A 27,699-nucleotide genomic window follows, 5' to 3' on the forward strand; every position below is an offset into this window, starting at 1 on the left:
TTGCACTTGCCAATGCAATGCTCTGGGTGTTCATGCTTTGCATAAGACACGCCAAAGGAAAAGCCATTACAACAAGAAACGGGGGGCTGCAAAGACAGAACGATTATCTAGGGTTATTGAAGGCTGAAAGGATTTATTCCCGATACCCGGTGAACAGCAAAGAGTTCCACATGTGTTAACACTCATCCAAGCATGCTTGAAGGTTCCTGCTGCCATCTATTAGCCCGTTGCGCAAACATACTGCCTGATGTCAACGAGGACTGTTCCGTGCATAAAGTGCACAAGCACGCACGACGCAAGACGTGAGTGCGCTCACACCTTCGCTTAAGAGGGGTGAGACACCTCCTACTAAAACCATACTCAGTTAGCGGAAAGGAACGAGCATAACAAGTTTCCAGCAGGAACGCACGTGAGCATACCTAACCTAAAAGACATGCGAGTGAGGCGCTGCAGATCCGCTAAGAGAGACGTACTTTCGCTCTGAGAAGGAAAATGCCGAGAGACAGCAGAATTGCCAGTCCAATCAGTTGTGCTCTTCTTTTGAGCACTCCAGCTTGGGCTCCATTAGCCTCCTCGGAAGGGCTTTGCTGCGCGGTCGACGCATTGTACACTGCAGCAAGGGAGCTCCTCTCACGAGATGCTTCCTCAAGTGGAGCAGCATCTGGTTGTTCTTGTTCTGGTGAAACCTCTGGAACTGCTGGAGCTACTGGAAGTGGTTTAGCTTGTTTAATTGCTGGAGGTCGCATCTCGACACGAGCTTCGGTCTCTGCAAGTTCCGTACCCATGACTTCTGGTTCAGCAGTAGGCTCGGCGACAACATCAAATATCTCTTCCGAGTTTGAAACAGCCACGGGTACAGCTATTAGAGCAGCTATTAGCAGGAATCGCACCGAGAAATTGAGGTTTTTTAGACGCTGTGTGTGCCTCGCCCCGCACAGTGTAGTTCCCGACGCTCCGAACGCCATTTTGTCTTTGAATGTGAGGAGGGAGCCGAAGAGACTGTAATTGATCGAAATGTCAATTTACAAATCAGTGTGCGTGAGGTCAAACCCCGGAGAATTTGCCGGATACCGTGCTGCTTGCCAGCATGTACCTCCCCACGCGTGGTCCGAGAGATTTCGCGTGACTGCCCCACCAACAGGTGCAGAACAGCGCGCAACACAGTGGTTCTTTTTACACAAAAAATTCTCATTTCCTAAGTGAAACCATGTCTTAATCTTATTAGCTAACACTTATATTCAGGTGATGGGTAATTTTACTGTTTTACACTGTTGTCGTTGGTGTAGTAAGCAAAAGGAGACACCGCCACAAGCATCCCTTCTTGCTGACACTCCACAGTATGCGCTAAACGCAAGACTGGCATTAGAAGACACCAATCCATCAATGCGTATGGTTTAGCTTCTGTAAATGTGAATGTATTTATAGGGTGTCGGGCCAATCTAATTTTGCATCCACGTCGGCCGAAGCCTAGCAAGTGTATGACCGTTCTCTACGTGTAGCGTTGTCTGTTCAAAGTTAGCACAGGGACATTCGTTTGGCCTTGAGAGGCTGCCTAAAAGCAAATACAAATGCTCAACAAGTGTCTTAAGGGATATATGCAGCAAAGAAGCCTGACTGTGCCCCCCTTGCATCATTAGTTGCAGCGAGGTGCGCCGAGGCTCATCTCAGGCCACCTCCGATCCCGGAACTCCAGGCACGAGGCTCTGCGTACAGGAAGCCTAGAGACAAGGAAGGGAGCTCAGCTGCTTTCAGGTAACACGCGTCTGAAGCAGTTCGTGGCAATTGCAGCTGGCAAAGGCCTTGAATAAGGCCGACGGCTCTCGTTACACGACGGTTTTAATGGATGCATTAAAAACGGTCGTCGCCAGCGTTGCATGTGATCTTCTCCCGAATGTAGACGTCACAGAGGCTAATGCTGCAGTTCAGGTGAGGTGTGGTGTAGCAATCTCTTCGTGAGCTTGCTACGTACATCGTTAAGTCTAGCATAGCATCTCCGAATCTTGCAAAGGAGCATTCAGTTGGCCCTTTTAGGCTGTCTGATAGCAAGAACAAATGTAGCAAGCGTCTACAGAGGCAGTGCGTGCGGCGCGGCAAAGAAGGCGTGGGCATGCTTGTATGTGGGGCTGTCTAGCATCATTAATTGCAACCAGGCGTTCTGCAACTCATCTCAGCCCGTTTCCTCTTCTGCAAACCCAAGCCCTGCTCCTCTGCGACCAAGGTGCCTGGTGACACTAGAGGGGTCTCAGCTGCAGCATTGTCTGTGTGAAGTTGGATTGTGTATTCCTACTTGCGTGCGGACTGGCTAAGCTGCAGCATTGTGTGTGTGAAGTTGGATTGTGTATTCCTACTTGCGTGCGGCCGTGGTGATGGAATAGAGTGATGAAGGGGTTGGTAACTCCGGGATAATGGAAAATATTTGCATAAAAGGAAGAAAGTGGGATTGTGAATTGCCCATATTTGGGTACTGGGTCACACCTGTCCAGAGGTGAGTAGAAGCGGCAGCAGCCAGCGGATTTGACACCAAGAAAGCCCGAATGACGTGCCGAACGGCTTATCAGATCGTTTCGCAACAAACATTGCCATACCCTTCGAGGTAGCAGACACATGAACAGATCCAGGGGACTAGAAATGTTATACTTCGAGCAGCGCCACCAGGGGAGCAAACCAAATGATCAGGGAAATTCTTCGGCCCCCACTCAACATGTAGCACAGTGGAGGGGCCCAAATAGATAACAGCGGGACAATTGAACCAACTTGAGTCAGCTGTGCGCTTATACATTTTCGTATTCATTGTTGGGAGTTACTAACGCTGGTTGATAGGGGACGCAAAGCCGATCTAACATCGGGAGCCACACCAAGGACGTATTGTGAGCATCTCCCTTACAACGGGCCAACTAAAGGGAGTTTGGGGCTTTTGGGATCCTAGGGCCCTTGGCACTTGACCACATTGTCGTCAGTGGGTGCACCAAACAATCTCTACAGCTCTGCGTCTTGTGCCCTCAACGGCAACACAAACGCAGACAAAGACCCAACTGTGAGATCTAGTAGGGATCTGAGTTCCCTCGCACGATGGAGTGTTGTGCATTCATAACAATGGAGAATCTGGAGGCCCAGGAAGCTGATGATGTGTGGGCTGAGTCCTCAATCCCTCACGTGTTATGCAGAGATTCGTTCACGTTACAGATACTGAAACGTCCCATCCGATTCAGCGAAATAACAAAGCTAACAAAACTTAAAAAAAATTCTCTTCCCTTGTTTTCTTCTCTCTAAATTGTTCTCCTCGTATCCCCACTAGAGGTGGCCCTGCAACCTTAGGGGATGAGATAGGGGACGGCGTGCCGTGCTTCAACACCTTTTGCAGCGAGCCTCATGCCGGCCTTACCTAAACTCATCCGGCCTTACCTAAACTCATAAGAATGCGACCCTTTGTAAGCAATATCTAGTACATTCATCAAGTATTTACTCAATAAACACCATTATGACTCACGCGAATTTCCATTGTTCAATCAGCCCTCACTTTTGCACAACGAGCGCTGCAATGTTGTCATGATTCTAGTGGGTATTCACTAGAGGTATAACCTCAGTGAATAATCACTGGCACGGTTTCTGAGACTGCGTGTTGGGGACGAAAGGCAGAACACGAAAGTTAGCAACACCATGGGCGTAAAATGTGATCTTAACTTCGAAATCGCGTATACTGCAGCTATACAGGACTGTTACGTTGGACCAGTTCATCACTTCGACGTGCCGCGGGTGACCCAGTGGACGGCACCGATGACCCTTCCTGTTGCCACCATTGAAGTCGATCTGCCAAGAAGCAATTAGAAGGTGCCCCTCGCGGCACCTCAAACAGCATTTGCATCCTCTACGGTAAGAGGTGTGGAAGCGGCGTCCCCAGGAAACAGGAACGAGGACGCCCATACGTACTGCAGAGCCACTGCAACATGCCATGGAGGAGTGCATGCCCTGGGTTGCAATGACCCTACGGACACTGCAGTATGCACCGCAAGGAACTCATTCCCGGAGCAGCCTCAAGCTTTGTCCTAAGGTACCAGCGACCTCCAAACCTTGAAGCGTAAATTTACCGGCAGGCAGATGAATTGATAAGAAAAGGCAATGATCAATTTTTAACTAGCGCACTTGGGCACAATCTAGTCTTGGCAAAGAAACACGATGGGAGGTGGCGCATGTCTATGAGCATCAAACCGCTAAACGTCACAGTGCAAAAGAAGTTCCCCGTGTCTGGATTCTAGTAACTTCTAGGCGGAATGCCGTGCTCAGCAGTGTATTCATCATTTTCCTTCAACAAGGCGTTTTTCCAAATCCCAATACATCCTGAAGACAGTGTAAGACCGCAGAGTCGCAACTCCGCTATAACAGACCACTAAAGGAGAGTTTGGGGCCTTAGTGATCATAGGGCCCTCGGAACTTGACCTCACCCTCATAAGTGGATGCAAAAGACGGTATCCGCAGCTCTGCGTTTTGTACCCCCAACGATAACAGAAACGCAGACAAAGCCCAACTGTGATATCTGGTAGGAATCCGGGTCCTTTCACGCAATGGGGTGGAGGAACTGAGCGTCAAGGAAGCTGATGTTGCGTGAACCGTCACTCCATCTCTTGTTATACCTTGTTTAGTAAACGTTAATAAAGAAAAGGTACACTTTGATACAGTATTTCATTAAGCGTGACGGAACAGTAGGCATTTCCTCCTCCGGTTCTTTGTCGGACACATCCCTCAATCCTCAATCTCGGGTATGACGGGCTGGCGAGCACAACCTGACTGCCAACCTCAAATAACTTCACTGAGCTACAGAAACTCAGACATACGCTCTCTTTCAGCACGAAAGCAGAACAAGAAAACTCTCCTTAAGCTTTGTTGGTTTTTCTGCCCCAAATTTGTTCTGCCCCCATCCCCAGTTGTCCCGGCAATACGGTTCTACGAGCTGGGAGAGGCGGCGGCCTGCCAGGTTGCAACTTCCGTTTGCACTGAGTCTCCTGCCAGTATTTCATGCAGTCATACCAATACACCACTTTTAGTAAACAATGACTATTACACTCATCAAGTACTTACTCAATAAATATCAATCCGCGCTCACGTCCATTTCCATGGAGAAGCATTCCTCACTCCAGCGCGACAAGCACGGCAAACTGCCGGTTAGCAATGCTGCCCTGATTTTTTTACCCCGCACTTGCAAGCTCAAGTGCGCCTGTATGCATTTGGGGCTCGTGAATGCACCTGATGAACTGTTGCTACAGGTCAACAACGACTTTTTGAAAAAAAAAAACAGAAGCATGGATGATCATTTGCATGGATCATGCGCTTGCCTTCTTCCGCGATCTGCAGGAGGGCCTTCAGTGCCTGTTGCGTGCTCTGCTACTCCTGCGTAGGACTCAGCGATTCATGAAACAGCAAGCATGTTCGCTTTTTAAGCCTTTTCGGCAAAACAAGTGAAATGACCCTCAAGAGTACAGGAGTAGCGCAGCTTGTACTAGGGAGCAGGCGCCTGTGCAAAGTACTGCGAAATCCATGCCGTGCATTGTCTATGTTCTAGATCCTCTAATGAGTATCTAGAACATGTGCAGTTCGATTTATTTGACTACAAGCAGGGGGAGGGGGCTCAATTGGAAGAGGAGCTTTCACCTTTGTTAAAAAAAATGAGGTTCCAGCTTGCTTGCCATCCGATAGATGCCCAATGCACGTCGCCGAACCCACCCGTAGTGGAGCTTTAGCCTTTGTTCTGGAATGCATGTAACTCCCGCGTTCGGGAAAGAGAATGGCAAACGGGGAAGGCTCACTCCTAAGAGCCAAACTCCAAGCTTCAACCAGTAATTTCGAGCAACCTTTTGCGGTGGCGAGCGTAGGTTGGTGCATGTGTGCCGCAACTAAGCCCCTTTAAAGACTCACGGTGGAAGACAAGCTTCCCATGCCTTGGACCAACCACCTAGTAAGCTGGGTACACGATCTACCACCATATTTGATATTAGAATTCGCTGATATGCTTCCTGATGTTCCATTACGTGCTGGAAAAAGCTCAAAGCTACGATTCGCATGCGCATGTGCAAACTAGAGTTCGCCTGTACGCAGCTTGAGCGCATGAACGGGTTTGCTAGGCCGCAGCAGTACAGGTTGTTGGGCACACTCAGTGGAAGCTGGAAGGTTACACAAATGGATGATTTGCTTCTGGAGAGAGGGTGTGTGCACCAGCGACTGCAGCACTGTTGATACGCGCTGCGCCGGCTGCTTCAGATGCAGCTGTTTCGGTGTACAGAAGTGTTCGAGCTTCTTGGATACATACGCGCATAGTTCGTTCTGCCTCAGATCCCAGCAAGAAGAGTGCATTTCTCAATTCGTTCACACCTATCTGCTCCAGCTGATCCACCGAAGGGGGACAAAGAAAATTCTGGCATATACAAAAAGATGAATAGTTCCAGATGTCTCTCTAGCACGCGAGAATACCATTCACTGTTTACGTTTCTTGATGTTGGGATTGCTGTCTTCATATAAACCTAGATGAGTGACTCTCGACGGGTTTGCGCTTGCGGCTGTCATCTCTGTGACATGCTAGTGCACTCTTCAAGTGTGTGACCTTGTTTACTGCACAGTATGCAGATGCTCTGCAGGCGCCCGGCTGTTGATCTCCTCTAAAAATGATTTGATATTCTGATCAATCTCCACTGTGCGAGAAGAGGAAGGCGATGAATTTTTTATGATAGTTGTCGGGAAGGCACCTAAACTCTTTTTCGCCTCTCTTTGACATACTCCGCCCTTGTGATTAGCCAGTGTTATATACCAGACCACCCAGATGTAGGAGTGTGTAGTTCGCTACTTATGCCTGCCCGCCTTGAGAATGCGGCAGCACCAAGTCCGGCGAGTGCCCTCGAACGTAGGCAAATAGCGTCGTGAGCTGCCCTGAGTCGAAGCACTTGAGTTAGGAGCTCCACCAAAGCAGCTTACCTCCCCGTCATTCTCCAGGCGTCATAGTAGTAGCGGCACAAGGTTTAGGCGCTGGCGCGAGGAGAGTGCAGCCTTTCATCGGTTGGAGCAGTAGTTGCCGGAAATCATGCTGCCAGGCATCCCTACAATCATGCTCGACAAATGCCCCTCTCTGAATGGGGTAACGTTGTAGACAAATGGTAAATGCCTACTTTACAATCAGTAGTCACCCTAGAAGCAAGAAGAATACACGTACCAACGTTAGCCAGAGCACGCTTATAACGCTTGTTCTCTGGCCTGTATCTGGCCAGAGGCGAGGCGCAATGTAGGCAAAGACTTAGCAGGAAGCAGCTGACCTCCTTCCCCGGTCCCTAGGCATCGTGGGCATTGAGCTCAGGGCCTAAGTATTGCGGAGAGGCGGCAGCCAGGAATAGGGTTGCAGCGCATCCCGCTGCGGCTGGTTGTACGAGCCAGCCTCACGCGTGCACGCAGGGAAGCATCATCGAAGTTTCCTTTGCTGCATGCTTTACCTCTGAACGTACTTGTAGAACGTTTGCAGTCGTTTACACGCAACGTGCCAAAACCAGGTGGAAGCTTCTGCGCTAACTGCTACAACGCTACAGCACTACACCTGCTAAATTTGTTAAGACGGCAGGGGAACGAGCTACAATAGCCATCCGGAGTTGTCAACAAGTGAAGAATTTGGGCCAAAACATTAAGATTTGTTACAGAAAAAAACGCCCAAATATATTAAATTAGGGTTGTGTGCTTACAAAATGTATGCGAAGGAGAAAGCTGTGCCCCTGCAGCCGGACTAGGCGACGCAGTGACTAGGCATCGTACACTAATGCCAACACCAATAATGAGGAAGAAAAGCAACTTGACGAGAGAAAATATAATTTACAGAAGCCCGACATCTCCCGAGACCAAATAATGTTGCATACAGGCAGGCTAGCACCAAACAGTTGCTATCAGCAGCTGCGTCGCACAAAATCCTTCCGCAATAATATATAGGATCTGTGCTGGCTTAGTTTGTCCTTCCGAACTTCAGTTAATACTAGCTGATGCATGTATTTGTATGAGCGTTAGTTCTATGCACATGGACCCCAACACAGTGCCATTGTGTTCAGACAGGTGCAATCGGCGTGCAATGACTGCTCGCTTTTGGCTACTGTTAAGCGTCAGCGGCACCTTCACGTGAATTTGGGTCCTGCAGTGGGTGTGGAATGTGTTGCTTTTCACGTGTGATTTTGTGTAGTGAATAGGGTGGTACTGTCCTGACTATTTGCCACTGTTGCAGCTAAATGGTCTGCGGTGTAGCAGCTGCAGATCTGTGGCTTTGGGGCCCTTTTACGAAGTGTTCATTAATTCCAACACTTCTGCATCGTCTGCATCTCCACTTTCCCTGTCATGTTGGCCAGCAGCGGCAGCATCAGCCCACGACTTCCTGCCTTTCATCTTTCGGGGAAGCGCTGCCTACGGGAGCTTTTGTTTCCGCGGCACCGCTGCAGTCGACTTATTTTTCCCTCCTCATCATACAAGGCGTGTAAGTAAGGAATATTATAACGAGCTGCCACATGGGGTGTTGTGGGGCAACTCGGACACCCGCAGATTGCAGCTGGACGAGCAACCTCCACCGCAGGGTCCTACAGACTACCCAACAAAACGGCTTCCGTCATCGTTGGACCCACCATGGCTGCCCCTGGACCAAGCGGTGACCCTGCAGTTCCAGAGGCAATAACCTTGAGCGGCTTGACTGAACCCAACCAGTTGGCAGACGCAGCGGCGTGCAAGGTTGATGTACCAGCCGCCTCAGCAGGCCAGGGCACCGCCTCGGCGTCTTCTTCCAAACCTTCATCCCCAGCTCACTTGTTACCATCTGCGCTGGCTGAGACTGTGGCTCGCAGCAACAACACCGCCGGAGCATTTCCTTCACCGCAGACAGGTCGTGGGGCAATCACACGGTCATCATTAACTCGACAAAATGTCGGCAGACAAGCTTCGCTATCATCCCGCGTATGTGGGGCGCGTACGAAGTCTACGAGGTCTGGTGCTGCCATTGGCCCCATAGAACAGCAGCGTGACACAGCTGAAACACATGCAGGCGCTCGCGAAGCACACCGCACCTGCAGAAACTATGGTGGCAGCTCCCTCCAGCCAGCAGTTTGCAGTGAAGTTTCTCCTTCGTGCAGGGGAAGGGGAGCTAAGGGTTCTGGGCGATCAGTGCTGGAAGCTGGTGCTGTTGCAACACCTGTGCCTGCAACTGATGAAGGTGGCTGCGGCAGAGGGCTTCGCCGTGTAGCAGCGGACGCGGGCGCTGCAGGACCAGCATGTGCTGCAACACCCCAGGCTGCGGCAGATGATTCCTCTTCTGCTGCTTCAGCGACTCCAGCTGTATCTCTAGATTACCGAGGACCGCGTCGGTCCCTCCGCCAGGCCCTTCTAGCGAATTCAGGGAAGACGCAGGTTCCCGGGACAGCGGGCTGCGGTTCCACAGCAGGTGAGGCTCTTCTTGGTGGAAACACAGCAGCGCCGGCAACGGGGCCAGGTCCAGGGAATCCAGCTGCTGCTATGACAGTCAGCGGTGGAGCTTTTGCAGGACCTGGCGCTGCTGCTGGAGGGAGGAGGCGCATGCGGCAGCCGCATCGGCAGCTCCTGCAGAGCTATGTAGTGGGGCAGCAGCACCAACAGACGGGGCCCCAAGCTGACGAGAGAACGACGTGTCTTGCAGACTGGCTCGATATACGAGGAAGCACCCCCCGTTGCTGCTGCGGTGCAAGCTGCGTTTCCTGCAACACTAACTGGAGTGGCAAAGCAAACAACGCTAGCACTGTTGAGGGAACATTCGGTGGCTCAAACCGCGGAGGTGGAGGAAGCAGCTCACGTAGCATCCTTGATGTGCATGCATCAGCAGCAGCGAAGCGGGACAGGCAGCAGCGGCAGCAGATGCAGCAACAGTGTTCAGGAGGGTCAGGTTTTGAAGCACAGCAGTCAGACGCGAGATCAGGGGATGGGATTCTTGTGTGCCCTTCTTGGTTTGAATCGCCCCTCGAGCTGGAGGTGCCCACTGGGCTGAGTTGCATCCGTCCCTCGTCTCCTTCTCGGTCTGCAATTTTTGCCTCTCAACAGGCTGCGTGGGAAGAGGAGGACATAGTGGAAGCAGCGGAAGCAGCAGCAACAACTGTTGGGACGCCATGGCCTAAAGGCAGCACCAGCTGCAGCTTTGGAGGCTACGGGTCAGCTACGCGCAACGGTGGGCAGGTTCCCCTTTGCTGCTATTGTGGCCTCCCCCTACGGCCCCCAGCTGTCAGCAACCTGAGGGGAGGAGGCGCAGAATCTGGGTGTCCCTTGGCAGCAGCTGCAGCAGCTGCTGCTGCACTCGGATTAGATGGATGGACTCAGTGGTGTCGTTGCTGTACTCGAGTGTACGGAGACCTGCGTCTACAGCATCAGCGAAATGCAACGGGGCTTCCCTTTAAGTCGTTCTCTGTGCCGAAAGCACCTCTACGATACCTGCTACTGCCTGCAGATGGAGCCAAGGACACGCCTGGGGGTGCGGGGGCAGTTGCGGCTGCACTCGCTGCTGCAGCTGTTGCGGACCCACGCCGAAGCAAATTGAACGATGACAACGGTGCCACCGCTTCTGCCGAGGCAGATGGCGATTCGGTTGGTGTCAGTACGACTTGCACGCCTAACAGCAGCAGCAAGAGTAGCAGCATGGGAAATACAGCGCCTCTTAGACGTACACGCAGTGGCCATCACTTTGCTAGAGCACCGACTGCCCGCAGCAGCAGTCGGGGCAGCAACAACCCATCAGATATAATGCGATTCATGGGGGCCTCTTGCTGCTGGCCCAGCAGCGTTTCTAGTGTTAGTTATGTGCAGCCGCTTGCGCGTATTCAACAACGGCTGACTCAACTACAGCAACGCTATGCGGACCAGGCACCGCAGCTCCAACAGCAGCAGCAGCGAGGCTCAGCTGAAGTACCTGCCTTGCCTGCGTTGCAGCCAGTGCCGGTAGATGGTGTCAAGCTGCCTTCTCTGTCCAGTGCAGCTCCGGCAAACTCATCTCTAGCAGCGGCACCAGCGTCGGCAGCATCATCGTTAAGAGTGGAAACAGAAACTGTTGCAAGTGCGGGGGCCAAGGCTCAGGGTGCTTCACCTACGTCCGAAGCCCAGAGGCTTGTTGACGTTGGAGAAGCCAAAGCAGCATCGGTAAGCTTGGCCGACACAGGATTATCGACGGCGCCAGCAAACACAACAGCAGTAGCAGCACAAGAAGCAGCAAAACCAGGACAACGCCTTGCTCCAGCGGATGCACCTGCGACAGCTAACTTCAGGTCCCCGTGTTCTACCGGTACCTCCCAAGCCAGCCATGCTTCAAGGCTGCCGGCAGCCAAGACAGAGACGTCCACTGCGAAGTCCCGCACCGTGGTTATTCCTCGGGTGTACCTGGAGAGCAGCTCAGACTGTTACGTAGCGACCGCCTTTGATTCAGTGCAACAGCTGCTCCTTCAAAAGCGCTTCTGCTGCACAGTGCTGGGGGAGCAGAGAGCGCATGCTCTGGCTTGTCAGTGGCTGAGGTGGGTGAGTAAAGGCGCCGCATCGGCAGCGCAGAAGTCTCAAATGCCGCATGTGCAAGTAAACACAGTTTCGGGGGTACAGGCGGCCCCCGCTGCTGCTGCTGCAGCATATCCATCATCCGCTTTGCTCGCAGATGGCCTCGCCACGGTACCCACAGTGGCTGCATCACCAGGGCGCAGGGCGGCGGCTGGCGGATTGTGGGGAATGCGTCGAGGGCCTCATCGGGCTGACACTGGAGGCTTGCCTCAGCATCACGAGAATCTTCGGAGCGAGCGACACCTCAAGCGGCGCCGCCGTTGCGGGGAGACTCTAGAAGGCAGTGACCGCGACGATGGGTCATTTCCTAGCCAGCGTTTTGCTGCTGCTGCTACCCAGTGCCAGCGGATGGAAGAGGTATAGTGGCGTACGGCACTTCACACAAGGCGCTTCATTTGTTTCGCATTATACTCGCAACTCTTTGGCTGTCACTCTGGCAGCTGCAAGCGCGAACTGGTTGAATGCGTGGGCCTGGGACGGATACGACATACTGGGTGCGCAAGAGCTCGATACGCTAGCTGTGGCGGATGATGAGAAATCTAGCCGTCAAAAACAACAGCGTTATATGGGACGCTGATAAACTCAGTTCTCCTTGTGTACGTCTTAGTTCTTTTGTCCGATGAGTATTTTGTAAACGTCTACTTTCTCTTTCCCCGATACACCTGTGAATATCGATACTGGTGTTGCTGATGTCTTGATGTCAGCAGTAGCACAAGAATTGCTTTTTGTTCTGCTTCTTGGCAAGAGCCTACGCCAGTGGGACGCTGCTGGAGGAATACAATGCAGGTCAACCAGCCTCAGCGGACGCATCCCTTTCTTGAGGTGGACAGACCTCGATCCTGATTATCATTGGAACAGATGAAGGTGCATGCGTGGACAACCACTCGCACTTGGCTGAGCTAACTGACAACACTCACTGGCAGTGCTTCGCCATTAGTTGTGCCGTAGGACCATATGTCGTTGGGATGAATATGTTGGTGCACAAGAACGTTAGAAGCTTTGTCGTAGCTTTGTAGTGGCAACCTAAAAGTAGCCAAAGCTGGGACCAATGACCAGCGCGGAGAAGAAAGTAACGTCTGTATGTTCTATTAAATTGCAGTTGGAATGCGCAGGCACACGCACAGTGTTTGCCAGTACACTCCGGTAAAGGCAATGGCGCGCGTCTTAGTATGCTGTGCGAGTGGACCGGCATGAAAGCAGCACCACCGGCACTCACTAAGTTGGCACAAAGCTAGGGGTAATCGTGCTGACTTTACCGGTGGATCTATCAATATATACAGCTGCTCTTGCATTTAGTATCTAGTTAGCTCGGCACCGAGAGTGTCATGTGGATTAGTTCCCGCCTGGACTGCCCAGGAGCCACCTGCCGCACCTGTGCCCGATGATTATATGGCACCTGTCCCCAAATTGGCGTAGCTAACTACGGACTCAGCGCAAGGTGGGTGCAGTGCTGCAGGAACGCTCGTATGCAAGAGCTGTGGACCGGAGGCGGCGTTCGGCTGCACCCACGGTAGATAAGAAGAAGCACAGGAGTCTCTGCTCCCCCTATGACACCGCAGCAGCCACTAACAGGCGAGCTACTTTCGTTGACCCAGGAAGTAGCAGCGGGAGCGTTCCCGACGGCGCCACTGAGACACTGAATCAGATGGCTACACGGAACGTCATGCTGCCGCCCTCTACCAGAGAAAATTTGACGAACGATAATTCTAAGATAGTTAAGGTGGTCGATGCATCTAGAAAGGACGCCGCTGGCAGCAACTGAGATGCCTACGCAAATTCATGTGCAGCGTTGGACCAACAGGTTTCCTAGGGAGCCGCAAACGAGAACAAATTCTTGCAACAAGTTCTAATGCTGCCCAAATACGCCCTTTCAGTGCCTGTATACGCACTCAGGTTCTTGGCGCAATGCACGCCAGCCTTTGTTATCTCGTTTGTCTTCCCTGTCATAGGCAACAGTATACAGTGAAATAGCGAGAGTGAATACAGTCACACCTCGTAGCTGTCAAAATGCTGCTAACTAGCATGACATTAAACGCGCCAGCTGTGGCTGCAGAAACGTCCCTGCTACTGCTTCACCACGCCTCGGCCCTTCTGCAACAGCAATTGTTCTCGCGGACAAGTGCAGGCTCTGTTGGACTCTGTCAGAGCCTCGGTTTATACAACGGCCGGTAGAGGGGCATAAAAAAAAACGCTACCCTCCTCTAAAGGAAGTGCCCTCCTCCTTATAAAAGCCGGATAGGCTGATATTTCGGAATCCGTTCTTCGCTCAATCCTAAATAAAAGGCGAAGGGGTTGTATTATCACCAGAACGTCCCAGCTACCCTAGTCTCAAAACAGCTCACTACGGTCAACTGCTGTCCAGAGCTGTTTGGGCTGACGAGTTTCTCCCGCAACACGCTGGAAGCATTGAAGGGAGGCGCCGCTTGCCAAGGACCTATGCCTTTTAAATCTAGATATGCTCGGTTTGATGGAGGAGCGCCTTGGCTGCCGATATTTGTTCGCCTGTTGCCTTCCGAACGTCTTCTGTGTCTACTACGTATCCTAACTGCTACAACGCCGCTCCTGTACTTTTGGCCGATGCAGCTGGTATTCACCGTCGGGTCGGCAAGTCCTGTGGGGCTAGTCACACGATCAAATGGGTCTTCCTCCTCCCCATACTTCTCCAGCAAATGTCTAATTTCACCTGTTGAGTTTTCAGCTCCAATAACGAACCGACACAGCGAGCCCCACCATGCAAGTTCTCTGCGCATAGATGTCTAGACATGCTCAGTGTCCTCGACATTAACGGCTTCGCCATGCAATGAAGCTTCTCGACATCGGATGACCTGTCAAGTGAAGGATCTCGCCCGAATTCAAGAGCTTTCACGAGCCTGTTTTGGGCCAGCCGGCACCTGCAGTCGGACGGCAATTTAGTTTCTGTATCCTGCCGCCGGAGCACTCTCCGCTTTGAAGATGGATCCCTTCCAGTAGTATACCATGCCAAAAGGGGAATTCCCATGCAGTTTTCCGCAGCTTATTCCAGAAGCTACACTTCCTCTACTTCTGCTTCCGAATTTTTCACTTTAGCGCTTCGGCATGGGACGTCCACTGGCATGCCAAACGTCTGCACTACGTCAGCCACAGGTCAGGCGGAAGCGCTCATCCCCTCTTCGCTTCTCGTTCCTGATATATACTCTGCATATCCCATAACCTGCTGAAGAACAGCTGTTAGCGTTTAGGCTTGAACTGTTAGGGTTCCCGCTCTTTGCCTTCTGGGTCATCTTCCCCATGATCTTCCCCTTCTCTTCTCCGACGCGAGCGTGCTCCGCCCCGCTGTTGTTGTCCCTGCTGTTGTTGCCCTTGCTGTTGGCCTAATATCGCACCCAGTCTCTGCATCGACGCGTCCAGGGCACCAAACATCGTATCCATAACTAGTCCGGGAGAAGGAGGCCTATCTTCACCCCCATACATGCTCAGCAACTCCTCCATCTCATCGGCCAGCCGTATAACCTCATTCAAGAATTCTTCAATAAACCGAGCAGCAGCACTTCGCCCCTGTGCACGCAGTTGTGGAGGAAGAGGCTCTGTTGACGTTATTAGCGTATCCGCCATATCAACAAACTTATTGAGCTGTGGGAACTTATCAAAATTTGGATCCGCCTTGAAATCCTCAATAGCTCTCGAGAGTCGGGTTTGGGCCAGCGTCATCGCTAGCAGTCGGTTGGGAATCGGATGCCCTGGTCCCTCACCAACAGGCGGTTGAGGTGGAAAGTCTCCCCGTGTAACACCATGCGAGGCCAGAAATTCATCTACTACAGCTAAGAGACCTTCTGCCAGGCCACAGACTTCCTCTAGTTCACCTGAGCTATCCTCGCTTATGAGTTGGCGTGCGGAACCAATTTGCGCGGAAAGCGCCTGCGCTACTTCAGCCACAAGCGAGACGGCGGACTTCATGTAGCCCTCACTACTCCTACCTGATTCCTCTTCTGCATGCTCCCAAGCCTTCTGGAGAATCTTCGTTAGCCCTTTGACTTTGGCCGCTTGCGCTCTCGGACTCTTAGACACTGGACGATCGCCGGGGACAGTCACCGGACCCAGTTTCGGCAACGGTGGTGGTTGTTTCCTTGGTTTTGCTGGTGGAAGCTTCGATGGATCAGGGTCATAAAGCTTGCCAGTGGGCCAACGTGTTGGTAGCTCGTCGCCGGAATCGCTGGAGTCATCTTCTTCTCCCTTTTTCCCCATCGCCGGCGCTCGAACTTTCACGGGCAACTCCAAGTGCTTCGTCTTCGCTTTCCTCTTTCCTGACGGACGTGGGGTGGACGTGCCAGACTCCCCAGAGGATGTTCCCGGAAGTTCTAGGGGCATATCTCCTGCGGCTTCAGCTGGGGCAGGAGTTGGCGGTCCCGACTTCTCCTTTTCCTCAGGTGGACTCTGAGAGCCTGCATCTACTCCCTTTGATTCTTCCTGCTGCCGCTGACCGTCTCCCCCCGGTGCTCCTCCCATCGATCCTCCCTGCTCCTGCTGCCCATCTTCTCCTAGCTCCATCTGCATCCCTTCCCCATCCTGCTGAGGCAGTTTCTGCTCTGGTTCCTCTGATTCTTCCTGCTGCGGCTGATCGTCTACCTCCGGTGTTCCTCCCATCGATCCTCCCTGCTGCTGCGGCTCATCTTCCCCTACCTCCATCGGCACCTCCTGCCCATCCTGCTGAGGCAATTCCTGCCCTGATTCGTCTGAGTCAAGCCCTCCAGTGCACGAGCTGTCCCTGCCACCATCTTCCTGGTCCCCAGCCAACTGCCTCCACGAGAACTCCTGTAGCGTTCGGCGAGAGTTGATGTGACGAAAACAGGATATGATCATTAATGTTAGTGCGAGTCCAACTGCTACGACGACTACCAAATCCAGAGCACGGCGGGACACCGCCGCGCTCCTCCCCGCAGTCCTGGCATCCTTTTTACTTCCTTCGGATGCGCGGTCCAATACGACCAACCCCGCTTCCTCCACGGGCGTGAGGTCAGCTCGCTGTTCGCGCATGGATGCTTCCCCCTGTTTTTTATGTCGTACAGAATAAAATTTGGCCAAAGATTAGTGCTGACCTTATGCCAAAACGTCACTAACGAGAACCAGCCAATCCCCTATAGTCTCTTCTCAGCGGCGTATGCACGATGGGTCTGGTCTCTAATTGGGTATTAAGATGAACCGCCGACCAAATAAGTTGCGAATGACATTGCTTTAGATGTTAAAAAAAGCAAAACTTTGCGCAACTGTCCCCAAAGCGCTGGTGCCGTCACCAATGTCCTTGAGTGTCGCTCACCCGCAGCGAGTCCCACACACGTGGGGTGCTGGCAGATGGCGTAAACCGTTCCACTACTGCTTCGCCTTGTAAAACACGATGATGAATAGCGATATACTTCATATTTTAAGAAGAAACACACACGAAATAATATCTACCCAAAAGAAGTGTGCCTATCGACGGTCTGTCGATGCATCGGGGGATCCAACCACTCCCGTTCCTTGCGTTTCACGCGCCGTCCTGTTGCATTTGAAGACATTTGACCATGAGCTGAGCTCATACAATTTGTTGCTGTGTGTTTTTTTTTCCTACGAGAGTAGCTGCAGAAGTTCTTGAGACTCGTGAGGGATGGCCCACCGGCAATTTGCGGTACAATGGCCGGCTATGCGACATTATGCGTTCGCAGAAAGTGGCCAACCTAGCTAACGTAACCATTGCAGCTAATGTTGTACTGGTTGTAGTGCTCAGGTAAAGGCGAGTGGAAGGTACAGAAGCCTTCGAGGCAGACACGCCACGTGTTGTTGCGCTGATTCGCCAGCTAGGTGTAGACAGCTACTGGTTGTAACGGTAAAGGCAAGACGATTTGAAGCTACGGAAGCCTTCAACGCAGACATGCTGAGACTCACTTCCACGCCTAGTCGGCGGCTCAGCGCCACAACACATCGCGTGTCTAGCGAAGGTCTCCTACCTTAGGGAAGGATCATCGAGAGCTGCAGTGGAATCATCGCGAACTGCAGCAAAGACCTATGAAAAGTGTCCCAAAAAAACAGCAGCCCATCACTAGGATTCAGGCGTACTGGGTACAATGAGATACGCGCCCTGGGCTCATGCGAGAGTTACAGTCTGACACGAGTTGCACCGCATCTTCCTGCAACGAGCTCCCGAAGCCAACCCCAGGGCAACGCCACATGCAGGTACATCCAGGTTTCGTCTGCACCATGCATTAACGCTGTAGACAATTGTTGAACACTTACTTTACCCTTTGTAGGCAGCCTGCACACAAAGAAGTACATGAACCATCTTCGGCCAGACCATGCTACGCCTACACGGCTGCCTCTCGCGGTTCCTCCTAGGAGGCAGAACACTACGGAACTCCACAGATTCGCGGGAACCAGAGAAAGACGACGAATAAAAAGGCCACTAAGAAGGATGCGCCTGTCTAAGTCCTCGAAGTTCAGCCGTTCAATTCTACGCCACGCTTGAGTGGCTGGAGCGACAGTTCTCACTGCTCTGTTACTTCATCATTACGACTTTTGGACCCATGGTGCCCCTTGAAACAACATTCTCAACTTTCCCTCTATACACAGCCAGCGGGAGCCCACCCCGGAATCTTCAGGGAGGGCGACGCATGGTTTGTTGCGCCTTCGAGAAGGCAGCATAGCTTCTTCGTCTCGCCTGTTATGTGAGTTTCCACAGCCTTGAAAATACGGAATTCCACGAAGATGTACCTTCCCTCCAGCGCCGCATTTGTCCCGGCTGTCTCAGCTAGCCTACTTCTGCTGTTTTGGCGAATTTGCCATTTATTCCAGCATACAGACGTGGCCGCGCAGCGAGAGTCCGGGTCACTGAAGTTTCTCATGCCTTCTGCGCCATTCTGAAGCAATTGAAGCCCCTCCTCTCACTACCTTGAGCGTCCTATGTGCGACCTTCCCCAACTTGTTGGCTGCACGACTCCAGTTCCATCTGGAAGTGCAGGCCAAATCCCAAAATTGCAGTCGGCGGGGGAGTGATAGCAAGGTAAATGATGATGAGACCTGACGGGCTGAGGGCCACAAGGCATCTAACAGACCTGCACGCGGCGCCACTAGAAGGTACATGGCGGTACAAAGTAACGATGGACACGCAAATCAATGAGGTAGAAAGAGCACGGAGGCTGTGCTGCACGCGAGGAAGAAGGAGCCATTGCTGACAGTGGCTTTAGAGAACACACTTCATAAGCTTCCAGATGCGAGATCGTTCGGTACTTTGTTGCTGGCGCAGCGGATGCAAGAACTGCTGCAACGGCAGACGCCGCTGCTGCTGATGCCACTGCTGATTCCGCGACGTCCTCTGCTAGGCGGGCAGGAGCCCGACCACCGGTGCTTACGCTTGCAACTATTTGCATTTCGCGTCTATGTCGGCGGGGTTAAGTTTGGCTGACCATCTTCATTGCTTGCAAACGCATATCACGTAAGGAAATGTAATCATCTCTAATCTTTTCAGTCAGAATATCTACTGATGCTGAAGCATGGCGTGACAAAAATGGAGAGACTTCCCGTAAACAAGCTGAAGTTTCCTGGAGAACGCGATTAAGCTCCGCAAGAGTTTCCGCCGATCGTTCTTCCCTGTGCCTCTCCATAACTCCCTGGAGTAAGCGCATGGAGCCCTTGACACGTATCAGCAACTCGATGCGGAGATCCACAGCAGCTGATACGGTTTCCATAGAGGGAGATACGAGGCCAAAATCACTTGCATATGCAGCTAGAACATTCCACGCAATATCGCGTGCGTGCCGTGCGCTATGCACTCTATTAAGCCATCCAATGCGCTCTTGAATGCCATATCGTCTATTGTGTTCATTGAAAAGATCACTAGCCCGTTGCAAGTAGTACTGTAAACCCTCATACACTGTCGTGCAGAAATGCCAGTGACTATTATATGGATCCCAATCATCATTCAACGCCTCGAGTCCGCTTTGTAGGAGAGTAGAAATGTTCTCAACTGCAAGTAATAGGTTTTCTCGTTCTTTGCGTACTTCATTTTTGGACTTTGGTCGGGGCTCTCCAATAGGTTCTGCTGCGCCAGGTGCTTGAGAAGTGTCCGCCAGTGAAGCTGCGGCTGCTTCATGTCGGTCTTCTCGATGTCCCCGTGACCCCTCTGCTAACTCGCCCGGTTGTAATTCAGAGGGGGGCTGCTGAACTACAATAGATGTCTGAAGGAGCTCCGTTTCGTCATCTTCGGTAGGACCGGAATACCCTGGATGGCATGCCTCTCCACCTTCCCCTTTATCGTCTCCCCCTCCCGGTTCTCCGCCCCCGGACGCTAACCGCCTTTCTCCAACGATTTTAGAACGCCTCGAACTAATAAAGCGGTAACATAAACCCAGAAAAAACACAAAAGCAAGGCATACAGCTACTCCCAACTGGAGTTGAAATGCTCGGGAGGTAGGGGCTGGCTTGCTTCCTTGGTTAAGAACATCCACATGCTCAACTGGCATGCCATCTGTGGCAGATACATTGACAGTTCCCATCTCTCCCAGAAGCTTTACGTGCTCCATATTGCATGGCCCAGTGGAGAGCTCCACAGGCTCCGGCACATCCGGAGCTCGGCAGGAGGATAAAAACTAGGAAATATCGGAAGGAAACGGAAGGCACGCACAAGACTTTACAAATCCCCCGGTAAGTATCAAAGGGCAACTGCGTTGACGATGCGGAAGTTGCTTGTTTCGCCAGCCCCACGAAATTCAGATACCGCGTGCTTCATTCCAGACACCACGGGATCTGCAAGTGGTGACGCTGCTTAACTCAGTAATATGTGGATACGTAAGGCACTGAAACGCCTTAACTCTTCAGGTTTTATTTGAAGTGACCGGGTAAATTTGATGATATATCCGAATTCTCGCTGCTTCTGTAACGAATTGGGGGGTCTGCTTCGTTCCTCCGTCGTCGGTGAGCGTCGAGGCGATCACTTCCCTGGCCGATCCTACCCTCCAGGAAGCAAATATAAGAGTTGAACAGCATATGGCGCATAGTTCATGCTCTGCTTAATCCATTCATTAAAGTCATTGCGCTGGTCTTTCTGGAAGAATTTTGAAGAACACGTGGTTCCATAGCATTTGGGCACAGCGCAGATGTACATGTAGGGTGTATGCTCAACGCTCACGCATATTGTTCTTGGGTATCACCGTAAAGGTTCCCAGTGTGGGTTTCATCGTATTGGAGTCCAGAGTTTATCGTTGTGAGTTGTAGCATAATCTGTGTAGCATGCTTTGAAGTTGGCCCATGCATGAACATTGATCTTCGGTTGGCTATTGGGGGGCCAAGTAGGTGCTTAGCAACTGTTTAGTGTGTAAGTAGCAAGGCAGGATTTGTTGCGCGTGCATGTGTGGTTCTTCTCCAGCAGTAGTGGCAGCCCGGTACGTTGCAGCTCATGAAAACCCCCCTCCTCTCTCCATCATGGCCAGGGCATTTGTTCTCTTTGCCAAGAACGCCTGAGGACAGGAGGGGAGGGCAACTATGTTCTGATCAAATAACTAAAATAAGAGTTGACAAGTTACTTGACCTTACTGCTGTACTCCATAAGCCTCACCTACAACCAATGAGGTGTAGTGGCAGGGCCTGCGTAAAAGGAATAGATTGGCAGCTTGCAGCTCCTCGCCGTAGCAATTGCCAGATCCACTTTTCAGCCTTTCTAAAGTATCCCTATCATCTCCTGGGAGTTAATACAAATTTACAAAAGCGCAGTGTTGACTCGAAGTGGGTCTGAAACTGCTGATGTTACATTTTCCGGCCCCATCAGTGCGCTACTCGTTGCGTTGGGGACCAAGCGTTCGCCTGATCGCCTTCCTTGTTTCACTGGAAGCACTGGTCGAGGTGTTTCAATCTCCGGTTTAGCTTCCTTGCTTATTGCAAAAGAAGCAGGTTCTCTCGGTACGTTCCCTTGGGTGAAGAACTGCTCTGCTGTTACTTACCGCTTCTTACCTTTTCCTAAGCGGGAATGGCGAACACAGGCCCAGTATCTGAAGGCACCGTATTTTGGTTATTTCCAAACTCGCCTTCTTCCATACTAAGTATGTTTGGGGAAGTAGCGTTTTTGTCTCTTCGATGTGTGAGAACTCAATTATCTCGGCGAGTCCATACCTTTACCATATGAGTTCACTCCCAGTGGCCTAGTCAGCTATCCATTCACCCTTTCCTTCGTCAACCCTGCTATGGGCCACTAATACAGAAGTTAGGAACCCTTCGTTGGACTCCTATCCATGCAAGGCCGATTTTTCCCGGTGTCGGGGTCTATCAACGGCTTCCCCTGTCGAACTATCCTCAGGGTAGCCATTCCGAGATAAACCTACATTACAACGCATAACAGAATGCTTCCCTATTCTGGATGCGCTCCTCTAAAGGGGTACCTTTGCATAGATGCAACTACGGTCGTGAATCGCCTTCTAATCAAGAAGATCCCGATGGCAAATACAGGTCTCAGGGCGCCATATGAAGGTGATGAGACAAGCGAAGACAACCCAATAACCCGTTTACTACCTCAGCATCGATGCTTCGATCACATAGGGCCAGCGGGGAAGAATTAGTTGCGAGTTGTTTTTGGTGAAAAAACCATTCCATACAGTGCAATGCCTGCATCCTATCCGGCTGGATGGGTCGCTCACCCGTTGGTGATTTTCCCACTGGATGGCAGACAATATCTACTATGAGAGAGAGGAACAGGGCTGAGGTTTTTATGAATAGTTTAGAACAGTATCTAGAGTTTTCCACCCCATATTTTCCAGAGCTTATACGCCACTTGTCACTCTGCATTGGGCCACCCTGAGGGGGGGGGGGNGGGGGGGGGGGAAGGTGTTCATTGCGCGCACCTCCCTCAATGAACTATATTGCGATACCCAGTGTATTGAGAGTCCTCAATTTTATTTGGGGACGGTCATGAGGTGCAAAGGAATCAAAAATACTTAGGCAAGATCTTTCAAACAGTAACTGACCTACTCTCCAGTATATGTGTCCTGCGTGCGGCAGCGGTAGGGAATGGAGCTGGCGAGAGAGGAAGAGGCGTGACATCCTGCGATGCAAGACAAGTCCTAATGCAAGCAAACCAAGATCCCATATGCTGCATGTACGGACACTGCAACTAATTGTTGAGAAGTTACTTGGCCTTCCACAGCCAGTGTGAGCTCACGCAGACAGCTATGGCTAGCGGAGAAACAGACAGTACCAGCTTCATGCAGGCATTGCTGTGGACCGTGTTGTGTACGAGACCATCTCTACGTCATTTTGTACCAAGACAGTGAATCAATAGATAGTACACGTGCAGCTCAACGACAAGTGTGCATATTACTGTAAATGCTCCGCAATCAGAATTACAAAACTTGTGCAAAGCAGCGCAAAAGCGTTGCTAGGAGAACCAAAGATAGCGGGAAAGAGAGAAAAGGGCTTCGATAGCGATCGACTGTGGGGCGCAACGTGATCTCAGAAAGCCGGTGAAACCAGTATCCTTGTTGTCCGTTGTTGCATGTGCACTTGGCTCTAAGTTGACCGCTTATGAAACAAAATAAAACAATAATAATATAAAGTAAATTACAAAAAAGAGATACAATAGATGAAGGAGTTCATCCGCCTACCTCAACGAGCCCAACGGGCAGCCGCCAGCGCAGCCTGCTAACAGAAGTTCTTTTCTTGTCGAGGCCAGCCAGAGGGTTTTTTTTATCGTTTTCTCTCTTTCTTTTGTAGATAAATCTCGAGATAAATTCCTAGTTTACGTTTCTTCTATTTCAACATACTTCCGTTTGCTAAGCCCCCGCCAATATACCTCCTTGTACCCTCAACGGACGTCCATATGCCTATTGAGCCCTTCCCATACTCTCACGTATTATATATATCCTCATATATCTGCTTATTAAGCCTCTCTCAATAGACCTTTGTTAACTAAGGCTCTCTAGGCGTACACCGCCCGCCCCACTGCCGCGATGGGTGACACCCGGGGTAGGGGGGCCCCCCGGTTTTCTCGTTTGCGTTCTTCTGGCTTAAGCAGCAGAAAAGGAGGAACAAAGGGATCTCGGGGAGGAGATGAGGAGAGGCCCCTTATTAACTCTTCCGTGGCCTCCAAACGGAAACGCATAGAAGATGAAAACATCGATTCCGATTCTGCCTCAGGCGCGGACAGCCCGCCCTCTACAGACGACGAGTCAGAAGGAGGTAACCAAGCAAAAACAAAGCATATACTGAACTGCTTTAGAGAAGGATTAAGACAGAAACTCCTTGAACTGCATGCAAGCAGCGCAGCATACCAGCTGATGTATTTGTTTTTATCCCTCGTCGCACATTTGCTTGGGCGCTGCTTGATTTACTTGTTCGTCTATAGCGTTATCTTGTATGCTGCATCCTACGCGCATGCGTGCATGCAAACATGAGTGCTCCTGCATGCACATGCATGCACGCACTTGTGGTTCCACATGCATACATGCATGCAACGGTGTGTGGATGCGCATGCATGCAACTGTGTGTCTATTTGTATGCATGCACCCATGCATGTATGCATGCATGCATGCAATTGTGTGTGCGTATGCAGCTGATGAGACGACGGACGAGGCTCGTTTGCGTATAGCCCAGCAGTATCTTCGGGAGGTGTCTGCAACAGCAAAGGGGAAGCGGCCAAAGAGGACCTCAGCAGCTCTTCCTTTTGCTGCTGCTGAACCAGCAGCAGCAGCAGATCCAGATCCAGCATTTGCTTCCTCAGAAGAGAGCGACGGAGACAAAGATGGAGAAGACTCAGATGAAGATGATCTGTTTGAATACGAAGACGAAGAAAAGGCGACACTGGCAGCAGAACTCAAGAAGAAAGCAGAAAGAGGCAAAGTCCGTTAAAGCTGCACACCAAGTTTGTTGATTTCCGTCTTTTTTTTCCTTTAGTTACACTCATAAATATGTCTATATGTTGCAGTTGCTGCTGAAGAGAACATGAATGCATGCCTTGAATTGCATACAGTGCGCATGCATGCATGTATGCATGCATTATTATATCTCCTTTTTGCTACTTCTTTTCAGCTTTCTTCTCGTCAGACTTCTTCTGTTGCCGCGCGTCTTCGACTAAAAGACGTCGCCTTCTTCAGAGGCCATAAACTCCCAGTCACCTGCGTCGCCCTTCCTGGTGAGGGAAGCTGCGACCCCAGCAGCAGCAGCAGCAGCAGCAGCAGGGGGTATGCATACACTGGGGGGAAAGACTGCTGCGTGATCCGGTGGGACTTGGAGACGGGGAAGAAGGAGATCTTCAAGGGCCAGAGAAACTGCTTCGGTGGTGCAGCAGACGGAAGCAGCAGCAAAAGCAGCAGCAGCAATAAACATGCAAACACTAGGGGACATTTTCGCGCTGTGTTGAGTGTTTGTGTTACTGGGGATGAACGTCTTCTCTTCTCCGGTGGTGCTGACCACACAATTAAAGCCTGGGACCCGCGGGCCTCCAACGAGAGGTATGCGGCTGTCTCTGTCTCTGTTCCTTGTCTCAGTCTATGTGAATGCCTCGCTGGCAGTATCTGTCTCTTTGCCTGCGCCTGTCTCTGTCTCTTTGTCTCTATCTTTGTCTGTCTCGTTCTATATCTCCGTCTACATCTCTGCCTCTGTCACTCTAGTTGCATGCATACGGCTGTTATATGTGTTCTGTTTTCAGGTGTATGTTTGAGCTGCGGGGTCACCGGGGTCCTATTACAGGTCTTTGTTTAAATGGGGGGAGACTGGGAGAGAGAGATTCAGAAGGAGAAATATTAAGTTGTAGCAGCGACAAATCAATTAAAGTGTGGAGCGTCAGCTGCCGTAGCCTCGCCAACTCTTTCTATGGTCATGCCTCTGAAGTCAACTGTATAGACACCTTACAGGCCAACAAACCCATCACGGGCGGCAACGACGGCACCCTCAGAAACTGGAAAGTGCGGAAATATAATAATAAATAATATATTATCATGGGCACGAAACATTAGTAGAAATTATCTGTACTGTCTGTACAGCAGCACGTTTCTCTGCATCTGTGTCTGTATGCTCTGCGGGCCGCTCGGCCTCTGTTCTCTCTCTCTGTCTCTCTGCTGTCTGTCGCTCTCATTTTCTGTCATGTCTCCTTCTCTATATCTTTGTCTGTCTCTTCTGTGTGCCTCTGTATTATCTGCTTGTGTCTGCGTCTCTGTTGTATCGGTCTGTGCCCTGTGTCTTTCTTTGTCTCTGTCGCAGTCTCTGTCTCTGTCTCTTTCTCTTTCTGTTACATATATGTGCGTATATATGTATATATTTATAATAACAAAGGAAACAGCTTTCCCGCCTTCCTGGTTGTTATTTGCATCTGTTGCTGAATCTCTGCCTGTCTCTGCCATTCTTCGGTTTGTTGTTCGTTGAGCTGTATGCATGCGCGTCTGCATGCATGTGAATGCATGGCTGTTGTCTTTATCATTTTCATTTCTTGTTTTTTTTTGTTCACATTTCTTCAGCTGTATTTCAAACTCGGCATGGCAATTCTCGTTCCTCTGTTGTGCTTGTTTCTTTCTGCTGTTGCTGCTTCTGCTTATGTGCTGCTGCTGTTGATGCTGCTGGTTGTTGTGTTGTTTTGGTGATCCTCAGCTCGTACAAGACACACACGCGGCGTTTCCTCCTCTGGGGTCTTGCGTAGATTCGGTAGCGATCATGTCTCCGTCTCTCTTTGCATGCGGGACCCAAGGGGGTTTGCTGGCGTTGTTTAACAGCGGCTGCAAGCGTCCTTTGTCGTGTGTGAGGGTCAGTCAGCAGGCAGCAGCAGCAGCAGCAGCTGCTGCTGCTGCTGCTGATGCTTCTCCCGCAGACTATACACTCCAGGCGCTGCAGAAAGCACCCGCACCCCTACGAGCCACAGCAGCTGCAACAGCCGTCTCTGCTCTCTGCGCTCTCCCCTTCACTGACGCGCTGCTTGTGGGCACAGAAGAGGGAACTGTGCAGCTATGGGAGGCAACCCAAAGCGCCAGTAGGTGTTACATATTCTGTCTACTTGTTCAGTTTCAGTTTCTGTTCAGTTGTTAGGTTCTGTTTACATGTTTACTTTCGGTGGAATTGTTTATAGATGCTTTTTAATTTTTTAGATTCTGCGGCGTTGCTTACATTCTCTCAACTTGTTCAGGTTCTCTTCAACTGTTCATATTATATTAAGTTATCTGCTTATTCGTTTATATTCTGCTTGTTTGTTTAGATTCTGTTTAGATACTTCGATGCAGTTTAGTTGTTCAGATGCTGTTCCTTCGCCGCCTCTGTTCTCGCCTCGCATGCATGCTGCAGCAGCCCCGAATGATTTCCTCAATGCCCCTTTTTCGTGTTCTGACGCGTGCATGCACCTACAAGTGAATGTGGTGGCAATACACTGCATGCATGCAGCATTCTGTGTCGTCTTTATTCGGATTCATATGCATAAGCAACAGCTTCATTGTTTGTTGTTTCTTGTCTATGCTACAGAGAAAGCAGGAGGCGGCTCTCTGCGCGCGTTGCCTGGTGCATGCATTGGGGCTGGAGGAGCAGTGAGTGGGATCTCCCTGTCTAGCAACCACTCCTTTGCTGTTGCTGCTGTCAGCACAGAAAGCCGGCTGGGTCGGTGGTTTAAATACGAAGGGGGAAAGAACGGCATTCGTATCATGCAGATTCACAAAGACTGAAGGAGATGAAAGCAAAAAAAAAACACAAACAATGAAACCAATACCCACTGAGGTGTACGCACACTGCAACGGATGCCTGCCCATTGCGGTGTACCTACACCACAAATATCGGCATGAGCAGCTCGTTGCTTTTTTCCTTCTTCAATTCAACACTGCCTTTCTAAACGCATCAACTTCTGCTCTAATTGCTGATGGTTTTCTCAATGCAGCAACTCCTGAAACTATTACCGTTTTTATTACTGCTGCTGCTGCTGCTTGTATTACTGCTGCTGCTGCTGCTTGTATTACTGCTGCTGCTGCTGCTTGTATTACTGCTGCTGCTGCTAGTATTTTTGCTGCTGCTGCTGCCACAGAGTGAAGCAGCGCTGCACGCCGTTGTCTGTCTCGTTAGTACACTAGGGAGGAGTATATTTGGGGAAAAGTAGAGGGAAGTGTTTACAAGAAAGGAATAAAAGAAAGTGTGTTTAAGAAAAAAATAAAAAAATGTTTAATAAAAGAAAGTGTTTTTCAGAAAAAAATA

At 51.0% G+C, this 27,699-nt stretch overlaps 5 protein-coding genes across 5 annotated transcripts; 2 read left to right on the top strand and 3 right to left on the bottom strand.

The window, feature by feature from the left end:
• Positions 1-458: 458 nt before the first annotated feature.
• On the bottom strand, positions 459-965 carry EMH_0020460 (uncharacterized protein; the record flags this gene model as incomplete). The annotated part of the gene is made up of 1 exon (XM_013496425.1): positions 459-965. The coding sequence occupies one exon, from the start codon at positions 963-965 to the stop codon at positions 459-461; it is 507 nt and encodes a 168-aa protein (XP_013351879.1).
• Positions 966-8,628: 7,663 nt separating this feature from the next.
• Positions 8,629-11,919, top strand: EMH_0020570 (uncharacterized protein; the record flags this gene model as incomplete). Its single annotated transcript, XM_013496426.1, has 1 exon — positions 8,629-11,919. One exon carries the CDS (start codon positions 8,629-8,631, stop codon positions 11,917-11,919), a length of 3,291 nt encoding a protein of 1,096 aa, XP_013351880.1.
• A 2,865-nt stretch (positions 11,920-14,784) lies between these two features.
• EMH_0020680 (uncharacterized protein) lies at positions 14,785-16,566 on the bottom strand (the record flags this gene model as incomplete). Its single annotated transcript, XM_013496427.1, has 1 exon — positions 14,785-16,566. One exon carries the CDS (start codon positions 16,564-16,566, stop codon positions 14,785-14,787), a length of 1,782 nt encoding a protein of 593 aa, XP_013351881.1.
• A 2,384-nt stretch (positions 16,567-18,950) lies between these two features.
• EMH_0020800 (uncharacterized protein) lies at positions 18,951-20,081 on the bottom strand (the record flags this gene model as incomplete). The annotated part of the gene is made up of 1 exon (XM_013496428.1): positions 18,951-20,081. One exon carries the CDS (start codon positions 20,079-20,081, stop codon positions 18,951-18,953), a length of 1,131 nt encoding a protein of 376 aa, XP_013351882.1.
• Positions 20,082-23,492: 3,411 nt separating this feature from the next.
• On the top strand, positions 23,493-27,179 carry EMH_0020910 (U3 small nucleolar ribonucleoprotein complex-associated protein, putative; the record flags this gene model as incomplete). Its single annotated transcript, XM_013496429.1, has 5 exons — positions 23,493-23,721; positions 24,095-24,381; positions 24,571-24,992; positions 26,283-26,500; positions 26,983-27,179. 5 exons carry the CDS (start codon positions 23,493-23,495, stop codon positions 27,177-27,179), a joined length of 1,353 nt encoding a protein of 450 aa, XP_013351883.1.
• Positions 27,180-27,699: the final 520 nt, after the last annotated feature.

Source organism: Eimeria mitis, genomic scaffold (assembly GCF_000499745.2).
Source record: "Eimeria mitis Houghton genomic scaffold, Emh_scaff21, whole genome shotgun sequence".
Classification (NCBI taxonomy): domain Eukaryota; phylum Apicomplexa; class Conoidasida; order Eucoccidiorida; family Eimeriidae; genus Eimeria; species Eimeria mitis.